The sequence below is a fragment of the Pelobates fuscus genome, chromosome 1, assembly GCF_036172605.1.
Source record: "Pelobates fuscus isolate aPelFus1 chromosome 1, aPelFus1.pri, whole genome shotgun sequence".
NCBI lineage: Eukaryota > Metazoa > Chordata > Amphibia > Anura > Pelobatidae > Pelobates > Pelobates fuscus.
In genome coordinates, this window is record NC_086317.1 from 496,642,343 (window position 1) to 496,654,504 (window position 12,162).

The 12,162-nt window shown below is 44.3% G+C and overlaps 1 protein-coding gene across 1 annotated transcript in view; it reads left to right on the plus strand.

The window, feature by feature from the left end:
• LOC134586281 (dynein heavy chain domain-containing protein 1-like) overlaps window positions 1–12,162 on the plus strand; it is a 246,596-nt gene that overhangs the window by 56,506 nt on the left and 177,928 nt on the right. Inside the window, exon 8 of the mRNA XM_063441768.1 lies at window positions 5,498–6,938. Within this exon, the coding sequence (XP_063297838.1) occupies window positions 5,498–6,938 (1,441 nt within the window). The remainder of the gene's footprint in view (window positions 1–5,497; window positions 6,939–12,162) is intronic.

Here is a 12,162-nt window from a genome sequence, read left to right on the forward strand (position 1 = left end):
GAGCAGGGGAGTAGGGGCTGCAGAGGGAGCAGGGGCTGCAGAGGGAGCAGGGGAGTAGGGGCTGCAGAGAGAGCAGGGGATGGAGTGGGAGCAGGGGGGGTAGGGGATGCAGTGGGAGCAAGGGGGGGGTAGGGGATGCAGTGGGAGAAAGGGGGGGTAGGGGATGCAGTGGGAGCCAGGGGGGTAGGGGATGCAGTGGGAGCCAGGGGGGTAGGGGATGCAGTGGGAGCAAGGGAGGGGGGGGAGGGTAGGGATTGCAGTGGGAACAGGGGGGGGGGAGGGTAGGGATTGCAGTGGGAGCAAGGGGGGGAGGGGCAGGGGATGCAGTGGGAGCAGGGGGGGGCAGGGGCTCCCAAACCTTACCTCTCTGGTGGTCCTCTTCTGAAGGAGCCTCACAATGCTGACACGCTGCCTGTAAGTCTGCTCAGGGCAGCTCCGCATAGCTCACTGTGACTGGTGATGTCACTTCCTGCAGAACCAGCTGCAGGGAGCTGCCCTGAGCAGTTACAGGCAGCTCAGTGAGGCTGTGTTTGGAGACAGGCACACTGTGGGGCAGCCTAGTGGGGTCTTTGGGAGGCCCCTTAGCTGCCCCTCAGTATGCCCTGCACGGAGGGAGAACATTTTTAGCAGCAGGGGCCCGCGGACGGCTGTGCGGGCCCCTTGCTGAGTGCAGGCTGGCTGGGGAGATTGTTTAACTCCCCAGCTCAGCCATTACTTACTGCAGCAGTATGTGGGGCTCGGGGCCCCCCAGGACCGCCGGGCCCATGACAACTGTTATGGTTGTCATGCCCTGATGGCGGCCCTGGAGCTCAGTACATATTACATTTAAAAAGGAAGTTACTTTGTAAAAGAGAGCATGGCTTTTTTATTTTGTATCAAAACTAGATTTGAATGAAGAAAAACAGCATAAATGTGAGGCCAAATATCAAATGCACTCAAGTTATGGAGTATGATTTGACTGTCCTGTCCTATTAAGGAAGTGGTCAGGCAGCCAGTTTTTTCTAATCTGGAAGATTCTAAAATAATAGGGCAACACTATAATACTGAGCTAACAGAGGAGAGGACACTGAACACATCCCGACTAAAATTGCACCCCTCTACTGACAGGGAGACACAGTATCTGGGCCAAAGAGGCCAGTTCCACAAACTCCTTCTCCATCCATTCCTTAAGCTGTAGTAAGATGACCTGTGAGTGCAGTTCCCGAGGCACCTGTACAAAGGTGGAGAAAGCTTCTGTTATCAAGTCTATTTAAGCCATTCTTTTGGCACTACCTTGTCCCATTTATGATTTATAGATTATTTGTGATTCTTGATGATACTGATACTGAGTCTGCCTGCCCAATCACTCTAAACTTTGCTTGTTCCAGACACCTGCCTGTAATAAGGACATATTTATTTAACATTTATCCCAATCTCTGTAATCCTGACCTCAGATTAATCCAGACTATTCTACACTTGCCTGTAACAAGGACACAAGAATCTTACATTTTTTTTTGGGGGGGGGATTTACAATTTTTATTTTCCTAAGCATATATAGGGAGTGGGTACAGAAAGGAAAAGGGGAGGGTGGGTGTTAAGACCCCTCTGGCATCAAGGAGTAAAACCGCCATTTAGTTAAGCTTCCCCTTTCGCAATAATGCAAACTCCATTCGTATACTCCAACCGTACAAACTGCAACCAGGGGAATGCACCAGTCTCCCGACCGGGACCCATACGGATCCCAAAACTCACGAATAATAAATCCACGAATCGCGGCTAACAGACGATCAAATATAACATCCAAGCGGCTTACGTTTCCAGTAATCAGTTGCTAACCGTGTAGTAAATCTCCCCTCCAATAACGAGACCAAGCTCCGCATTGAGGGTAAAATAAGAACTGGCTTTACTGTAGGCTACCCGCCCGTATTTATTCAGGTCTCCCACTTGGTGGACACTCCCTTAGGAGACAAAATGGGAGACTAATGACAGACAGACATATGGCACTTTCAGACATACAGGCACAAAATATTCCCACAATGCATCCTGGTTTCCTCCCCTCTGCCCTGGAGATAATCAAGAAGTAATTCAATTATCTCCAGGACAGAGGCAAATCGCCATTTTAACTTAAACACAAAAAACGTGTAAAAATAAATAAGTATACAACTACCGAACATATTACATTCGTGCAACGTATCCCCAGATAGCCTGGATCTGAGTGCACATTCTTAGCGAATAGCGCTCAGATCCCATACGCACAGTTCAATCGCCATAGAGTCAAAGTCGGTTATAGCTCTTCGGTATGCGATTGACTCCATGGGACGGCTATCTGGGTTAAGTCCATTCGTGTAATCCAAACTCCCGAACGGCCGGTGGTCGCATGCCTTGTTGACTGAGAAGGGTGATTTCAGCGGTGTTCGGCAGAAAGAGTGTCCGTTTTTAGTTCCATAGAATCTGCGCCGAACACCGCTGGTCTTTTGCATGGTGTAAAATGGCCGCCACCTCGTGGTCGGCATACGAACAACGACCACCCTGAATACGGTTAGAATGGGTTCTAATTGGGGCCAAGAGGTTAACCAGCAGCACACTTCTCTCCCGGGTGGCCGTCCGTTCGGTAGTTTTAATCGGTTCTTTCAGGAAACAAATGAACAGGGGTATACGGACAGGCAAATAGATGAAAAGGGGGCAAACAGACGAACCAGCAATCTTAGTCTATACAGATGGGTCTGTCACAGTGGGAGGGGATAATCTTACATTAATCTTGATCTCTGTAATCCTGACCTTGGATTGTTTCTGACTAATCTACACCATCCTATTTGTAACAAGGACAGAATTATTTTACATGAATCCTGATCTCTTGTGACGGTTTCCCCTATAGAGTGGGGGTATCTACTGTCTGGATGTCCTTCTAGCCTATAACTGGAGAGCGCTGCAGACAGAGCTCCAACTCGATATCCTGAGGAGCTAGTATAGCTGGATCTCTCCTCCAGGAGAGTAAAGCTGTATAGCTGAAGGGAGAGCTCTGGTATAGCTGTTCCCTACAACACGAGACACGAGGGTAAGAAGGTCTGGTTTATTAAGTGCAAGGGCATTTCTCTTATACACATTTTCAGGCCAGAGGCACATCTCTAGCTGGCCCACTCCTCACACCAAGACCCATGTCCTGGCCAGCCACCACTGCCACCAATTGTTACGGACCATCTGCCAATCGATGCTCCTATGCTTACCAAGGATTATGAGCACCGCACCTGACACCATAGCAACCGCAGACTCCACGAACCGCCGTAGCTTGGTTGGGGTCTCACCGTCTCCTCTAGTACTAACGAGTAACATAAGCACTGCGCTGGAACACCATAACTACTGCAAACCCCACGAACCGCCGCAGCTTGGTTGGGATCTCGCTGTCTTCTACCCACCCTGGACCTATGACCAGGATCCAGCTTCCAGTGGGTAGACCTCTCTTAGTCCAGAGAGTGTAGCAGGAACAGCTATTGTGACAGAACCATCCGTCTGTCTATTTCTTTTGTGGATTCGTCTATTTTGTGCCATCCGTTTAAATGACTGTTTCCAGTATCATAACCATCCAAATGACTGTTTTCACGAATAAAACTACCGAACGGATGGCCACCCAGAAGAGAAGTGTGCTGCTGGTTAACCTTTTGATCCCAATTAGAACGTTGTGGTTAACCGCAGACACTTCTCAATTAAACTGACTTCAGGGTGGCCGCCGTTCGTATGTCGACCACGAGGCAGCGGCCATTTTTAACCATACGAAAGCCCAGCAGTGTTTGGCTCTGATTCCATGGAACTAAAAACGGACACCCTTTCTGCCGAACACCGCTGAAACCATGGGTCATTCGGCTGTCTCGACAAAACCATACGAATACCAGCTGTTCGTGAGTTTTACCGTTGACCGAAAGTACTTAACCCAGATAGCCTTCCCATGGAGTCGATCGTCTGCCGAAAGACTATAAGAACTTTGACTCCATGGCGATTGAACTATACGAATGGGATCTGAGCGCTATTCGTCAATAATGTGCCCTCAGATCCCGGCTATCTGGGGATATGTGATATGGATGTGAAATATACAGTTATCATAAAGTTATGTATTTTTATGTATTTTCTGGTTTTATATTTAAAATGGCGATGGGTCCTTGTCCTGGAGATAATTGCATTTGTTCCCAATTATCTCCAGGGCAGGAAGGAGGAAACCCTATTGCATTGTGGGAAAAGTCTATGCCTGTATGTCTGGAATGTCCTACTGTACATCTGTAATTTCAGTCTTCCATTTGGTCCCCTAGGGGAGTGTCCACCAAGTGGGAGACCCGCATAAATACGGGCGGGTAGCCCACAGTAAAGCCAGATCCTGTTTGACCCTCAATACGGAGCTTCTGTCTCATTATTGGGGGGATTTCTTATTCACGCTTAGAGACTGTTTATGGGAAACTTATGCCGCTTGGTGGATGTCGTGATTCGGCTGTTAGCGGCAGTTCGTGGAGTTTGATTCGGGAACCAGAGTACGTTCACGGATCCCGTTCGGGAGATTACCGCTTACCCTGGTTATGGTTCGTGGATTACAATTATACGAACAGAGACTTGATACGGTGAGAGGGGAAGGTGAACTAAACGGCGATTTACTTATAGACACAAAAGGTGTCTTAACAGCTATTACAAGAGCTTAGTGATTATACTCGGGGGAGTATAGTGATTTATAGCAATCCCCCAGAGTGTAGTTCTCCATTCCCCCAAACATGAGCCAAAACTTCATGAAGGTGCAAGATGATCTTAGAGTTTAATGCTTCAGTTTGGCTTTTATACAATTCTCCAGGCCAGAGGAACACCCCCTGGATCTGATGGGGCACAGGAACACAAAAGACACAAAACAATCAGAACAAACATACAGTCTGTGACACACCCATGTACAGCACACAATCCCTCCCCTCTGCTTGGGAGATAATTGAGTAAAGTCCTGTAAGTAACTCACAAAAGCACATTTTCACAAAGTTCAGAAAGTACCCCAAAACATAACATACCCCAAAAAATGTTTGGTGAACAACATATCCAAAAATCACCCAGATCGGTTCAGGGTTTCAGGACTTTCCTGGAAGTCATAGTTTTGACCAACCGCAAGCATGGCCCCATGCTAAAAAAAATTCTAGGGAAATCAGTGCTAGCAGTCGGTCAAGTTCGGTAGTCTTTTACAGGTTTTCCTGCAGGGCCCATAGTCTGTGGGCAGGAGGCTGGCAAACAGGCACCTCCAGGAGCTCATGGCAAACTCACTTGGAGAGGGGAGATTGTCACACTGACCTCAGGTTGTTTCTGACTATTCTAATCTCTGCTGCCTGTTATCTTACATTTAAAATCAACTTGGGATGAGTTCTATATTACTCAATCTTTAGCCATATAGACATATTGCAGATAGTTATTATGTAGTATTTGTTTTTAAACATTTTACGTTATGAGAGCTATAAGTGATTCATTTACTTTTCTTTAAATTTACTAGTTTACTTTCTCCCTTCAGACTCTTTCAGCAAGACCTCTCCTGTTCTCGAGACCTTGAGGGGCATCATCTCTGATCCCGCAAACAAAGCTTGTGTACCTTTAAAAAGCATCCTGGGCACAACCTGCTCTCCACAAGATGGGGCAGGAGCCTTGTGTCCTAGACTCACCCGTCTGTTTTGCATCCTTGTTTTGCCTGAGTTGGGTCCAGAGTCTCTGTTGAGTGTGTTCACCCTGCATCTGACAACATGGTTGAAGAAGACACTATCTATGCCTCATGCTTTATTTCTTGGTAAAGCCATTGGTCGAGCAACAGTAAATCTGTACAACAAAGTGATACACACTATCCCCCCACATTACTGCTTCTCTCTGCATCACATTCATAGATTAATAAACAGCATAACTCTACTGTGTTCAGCCCCAGGGCCCCATCTCTCCCCACATTTTCACCATTCCCTCCCTGCTGCACTGCTCACCACATTGGGCATTGTCCGTCTTTGGATGCATGAGGCTTTGCGCACCTTTGGCGATATCCTGGAGAATAATAGAGAGAAGCTAGCATTCAGTGAGCATCTGCTGATGTGTGCAGTGCAGGAATTTTGTCCCATGGGGGCCCAGGATGGAACTCCAGAAAAGAACCACCCAGTTGCTCAGGATGAAGCTCCAGAGAAGACCCAGCCAGGGTCCCAGGATGGAGCTATGGTGGTGGACCAGTTAGGAGCACAGAATAGAGGTCTGAAAATGAACCAGCCAGAGAATAACAACCAAAATATGTGCATCAGGGATGGCATTAAGCATGAAATATCAGATAGAGAGAATGAGCAGATAAGGAGTCAGGAGAGGACACCTTGTACATCTCACACCTCAACAAACCCCTCTGGCAATGAGGAATATCTCCTTCCATCTTATCTATTAAATGAGACACCTCTGCAAGACCTGACCTTCTACCATTCACTGGTATCTGGGACACAACAAAGAGGAGAGCTTCCCACGTATAAGGAGCAGTCAGGATCGTCCTACTTCATAAAGCAATCAGCTGGCCTGACACTCTGTCCTCAGGACCTGCAGCACATTGTCCGTCTAACCCGTGTGCTGGCCCTGCCTCAGGGTCACCTAGCACTGTGCTCTCAGTGCCCTGCTACAGGAAGAAGGAGTTTGGCAAAGTTGGCAGCACAGCTCACCCAGTGCTCATTGGTGGAGCTCTGTGGAAAAGAGATGGATGATGAGCGCTATGCTCTGTACAGGGAGGCATGTTATAAAGCTAGTGTTTTAGGTGGCTCTACTGCATTCCTGGTGCATGAAGGAGCCCCAATAAGGTTTTTAATGGAGCTTTCAGCTCTGACAAGTGAAGGAACCATCCTAGGACTTCACAATGCAGAACAAGAGGAACAAATCCTGAAAGATCTTCAGCAACGTGAGAGGAGCAGAAATAAGAGATACAACATAGAAACACTGAGAGAGAGGTAAGCAGGTACAGGTGACAGCAAGAAGGTGTTCTGTCATTAAAATAGTGAGAAGGAGCTCTGTTATTAGAATGGAGAGTGACAGGGTGAGAAGGAGCTCTGTTATTAGAACGGAGAGAGACAGGGTGAGAAGAAGCTCTGTTACTAGAATGGGGAGAGACAGGGTGGTAAGGAGCTCTGTTACTAGAATGGGGAGAGACAGGGTGAGAAGGAGCTCTGTTATTAGAACAGGAGTGATAAGGAGCTCTGTTATTAGAACAGGGAACAGACGGGGTGAGAAGGAGCTCTGTAATTAGAATAGGGGACAGGCGGGGTGAGACACATAGAATGTGACGGCAGATAAGAACCATTCAGCCCATCTAGTCTGCCCAATTTTCTAAATACTTTCATTAGTCCCTGGCCTTATCTTAAAGTTAGTGTAACGGCACCCTGGGCATAAAAGGGGTTAAACGCCATTTAGGAGATATTCCCTTCCAGATATACAGGCAGCTACTGTAGACACCAATCCACCGAACTGGAGAAGCATACGAATGCTCTCAAACATCCAAATGCTGTAAACAGTCGAATAGTAAAAACCATACGAAAGGTTTACACTCCTAGCAGTCGAACTGGAACAGCATACAATAAATCCCCCCAAGAACGAGACAAGGCTCCGTTTTGAGGGTCAAGCAGGAACAGACAGAGCTGTGGGTTTATTGTTCTTATATAGACATTAGTACCACCCACAGGGTTTTGGAAAACAACCAATAAACACGTACAATACATTCAGACACCCCCACACAAAATCTTCCCCTCTGCCTGTGATACAATTACCTTACACAATGGGTAATGTAATTATCACAGGCAGAGAAATACAGTTTTTCCACATTATTCATAACTTTAAAAGTATGCATCACATTCACATAATCAGCATATTCCAAATACAAACATATGTCAAGATCATACAAATGGGTCCAGTGGTTCAAAAGATAGATCATAGTCCTTTGTGACCAAATTAAGCATTGTGTACCAGTCACACAGAGTTACATATAATCCCCGTGTGTAGTGTATCCATTGTGTACCAGTCACACAGAGTTACATATAATCCCTGTGTGTAGTGTATCCATTGTTTACCAGTCACACATAGTTACATATAATCCCTGTGCGTAGTGTATCCATTGTGTACCAGTCACACATAGTTACATATAATCCCTGTGTGTAGTGTATCCATTGTGTACCAGTCACACATAGTTACATATAATCCCTGTCTGTAGTGTATCCATTGTGTACCAGTCACACATAGTTACATATAATCCCTGTGTGTAGTGTATCCATTGTGTACCAGTAACACAGAGTTACATATAATCCATGTGTGTAGTGTATCCATTGTGTACCAGTCACACATAGTTACATATAATCCCTGTGTGTAGTGTATCCATTGTGTACCAGTCACACATAGTTACATATAATCCCTGTGTGTAGTGTATCCATTGTGTACCAGTCACACAGAGTTACATATAATCCCTGTGTGCAGTGTATCCATTGTGTACCAGTCACACAGAGTTACATATAATCCCTGTGTGTAGTGTATCCATTGTGTACCAGTCACACAGAGTTACATATAATCCCTGTGTGTAGTGTATCCATTGTGTACCAGTCACACATAGTTACATATAATCCCTGTGTGTAGTGTATCCATTGTGTACCAGTCACACAGAGTTACATATAATCCCTGTGTGTAGTGTATCCATTGTGTACCAGTCACACAGAGTTACATATAATCCCTGTGTGTAGTGTATCCATTGTGTACCAGTCACACATAGTTACATATAATCCCTGTGTGTAGTGTATACATTGTGTACCAGTCACACAGAGTTACATATAATCCCTGTGTGTAGTGTATCCATTGTGTACCAGTCACACATAGTTACATATAATCCCTGTGTGTAGTGTATACATTGTGTACCAGTCACACAGAGTTACATATAATCCCTGTGTGTAGTGTATCCATTGTGTACCAGTCACACAGAGTTACATATAATCCCTGTGTGTAGTGTATCCATTGTGTACCAGTCACACATAGTTACATATAATCCCTGTGTGTAGTGTATACATTGTGTACCAGTCACACAGAGTTACATATAATCCCTGTGTGTAGTGTATCCATTGTGTACCAGTCACACATAGTTACATATAATCCCTGTGTGTAGTGTATCCATTGTGTACCAGTCACACAGAGTTACATATAATCCCTGTGTGCAGTGTATCCATTGTGTACCAGTCACACAGAGTTACATATAATCCATGTGTGTAGTGTATCCATTGTGTACCAGTCACACAGAGTTACATATAATCCCTGTGTGTAGTGTATACATTGTGTACCAGTCACACAGAGTTACATATAATCCCTGTGTGTAGTGTATCCATTGTGTACCAGTCACACAGAGTTACATATAATCCCTGTGTGTAGTGTATCCATTGTGTACCAGTCACACATAGTTACATATAATCCCTGTGTGTAGTGTATCCATTGTGTACCAGTCACACAGAGTTACATATAATCCCTGTGTGTAGTGTATCCATTGTGTACCAGTCACACATAGTTACATATAATCCCTGTGTGTAGTGTATCCATTGTGTACCAGTCACACAGAGTTACATATAATCCCTGTGTGTAGTGTATCCATTGTGTACCAGTCACACATAGTTACATATAATCCCTGTGTGTAGTGTATCCATTGTGTACCAGTCACACAGAGTTACATATAATCCCCGTGTGTAGTGTATCCATTGTGTACCAGTCACACAGAGTTACATATAATCCCTGTGTGTAGTGTATCCATTGTGTACCAGTCACACAGAGTTACATATAATCCCTGTGTGTAGTGTATCCATTGTGTACCAGTCACACATAGTTACATATAATCCCTGTGTGTAGTGTATCCATTGTGTACCAGTCACACAGAGTTACATATAATCCCTGTGTGTAGTGTAGTATTGTGTACCAGTCACACATAGTTACATATAATCCCTGTGTGTAGTGTATCCATTGTGTACCAGTCACACAGAGTTACATATAATCCCTGTGTGTAGTGTATCCATTGTGTACCAGTCACACAGAGTTACATATAATCCCTGTGTGTAGTGTATCCATTGTGTACCAGTCACACATAGTTACATATAATCCCTGTGTGTAGTGTATCCATTGTGTACCAGTCACACATAGTTACATATAATCCCTGTGTGTAGTGTATCCATTGTGTACCAGTCACACATAGTTACATATAATCCCTGTGTGTAGTGTATCCATTGTGTACCAGTCACACAGAGTTACATATAATCCCTGTGTGTAGTGTATCCATTGTGTACCAGTCACACATAGTTACAAATAATCCCTGTGTGTAGTGTATACATTGTGTAACAGTCACACATAGTTACATATAATCCCTGTGTGTAGTGTATCCATTGTGTACCAGTCACACATAGTTACATATAATCCCTGTGTGTAGTGTATCCATTGTGTACCAGTCACACAGAGTTACATATAATCCCTGTGTGTAGTGTATCCATTGTGTACCAGTCACACAGAGTTACATATAATCCCTGTGTGTAGTGTATCCATTGTGTACCAGTCACACAGAGTTACATATAATCCCTGTGCGTAGTGTATCCATTGTGTACCAGTCACACATAGTTACATATAATCCCTGTGTGTAGTGTATCCATTGTGTACCAGTCACACATAGTTACATATAATCCCTGTGTGCAGTGTATCCATTGTTTACCAGTCACACAGAGTTACATATAATCCCTGTGTGTAGTGTATCCATTGTGTACCAGTAACACAGAGTTACATATAATCCCTGTGTGTAGTGTATCCATTGTGTACCAGTCACACAGAGTTACATATAATCCCTGTGTGTAGTGTATCCATTGTGTACCAGTCACACATAGTTACAAATAATCCCTGTGTGTAGTGTATACATTGTGTAACAGTCACACATAGTTACATATAATCCCTGTGTGTAGTGTATCCATTGTGTACCAGTCACACATAGTTACATATAATCCCTGTGTGTAGTGTATCCATTGTGTACCAGTCACACAGAGTTACATATAATCCCTGTGTGTAGTGTATCCATTGTGTACCAGTCACACAGAGTTACATATAATCCCTGTGTGTAGTGTATCCATTGTGTACCAGTCACACAGAGTTACATATAATCCCTGTGCGTAGTGTATCCATTGTGTACCAGTCACACAGAGTTACATATAATCCCTGTGTGTAGTGTATCCATTGTTTACCAGTCACACAGAGTTACATATAATCCCTGTGTGTAGTGTATCCATTGTGTACCAGTCACACAGAGTTACATATAATCCCTGTGTGTAGTGTATCCATTGTTTACCAGTCACACAGAGTTACATATAATCCCTGTGTGTAGTGTATCCATTGTGTACCAGTCACACAGAGTTACATATAATCCCTGTGTGTAGTGTATCCATTGTTTACCAGTCACACAGAGTTACATATAATCCCTGTGTGTAGTGTATCCATTGTGTACCAGTCACACATAGTTACATATAATCCCTGTGTGTAGTGTATCCATTGTGTACCAGTCACACATAGTTACATATAATCCCTGTGTGTAGTGTATCCATTGTGTACCAGTCACACAGAGTTACATATAATCCCTGTGTGTAGTGTATACATTGTGTACCAGTAACACAGAGTTACATATAATCCCTGTGTGTAGTGTATCCATTGTGTACCAGTCACACATAGTTACATATAATCCCTGTGTGTAGTGTATCCATTGTGTACCAGTCACACAGAGTTACATATAATCCCTGTGTGTAGTGTATACATTGTGTACCAGTCACACAGAGTTACATATAATCCCTGTGTGTAGTGTATCCATTGTTTACCAGTCACACATAGTTACATATAATCCCTGTGTGTAGTGTATCCATTGTGTACCAGTCACACAGAGTTACATATAATCCCTGTGTGTAGTGTATCCATTGTGTACCAGTCACACAGAGTTACATATAATCCCTGTGTGCAGTGTATCCATTGTGTACCAGTAACAGAGTTACATATAATCCCTGTGTGTAGTGTATCCATTGTGTACCAGTCACACAGAGTTACATATAATCCCTGTGTGCAGTGTATCCATTGTGTACCAGTCACACAGAGTTACATATAATCCCTGTGTGTAGTGTATCCATTGTGTACCAGTCA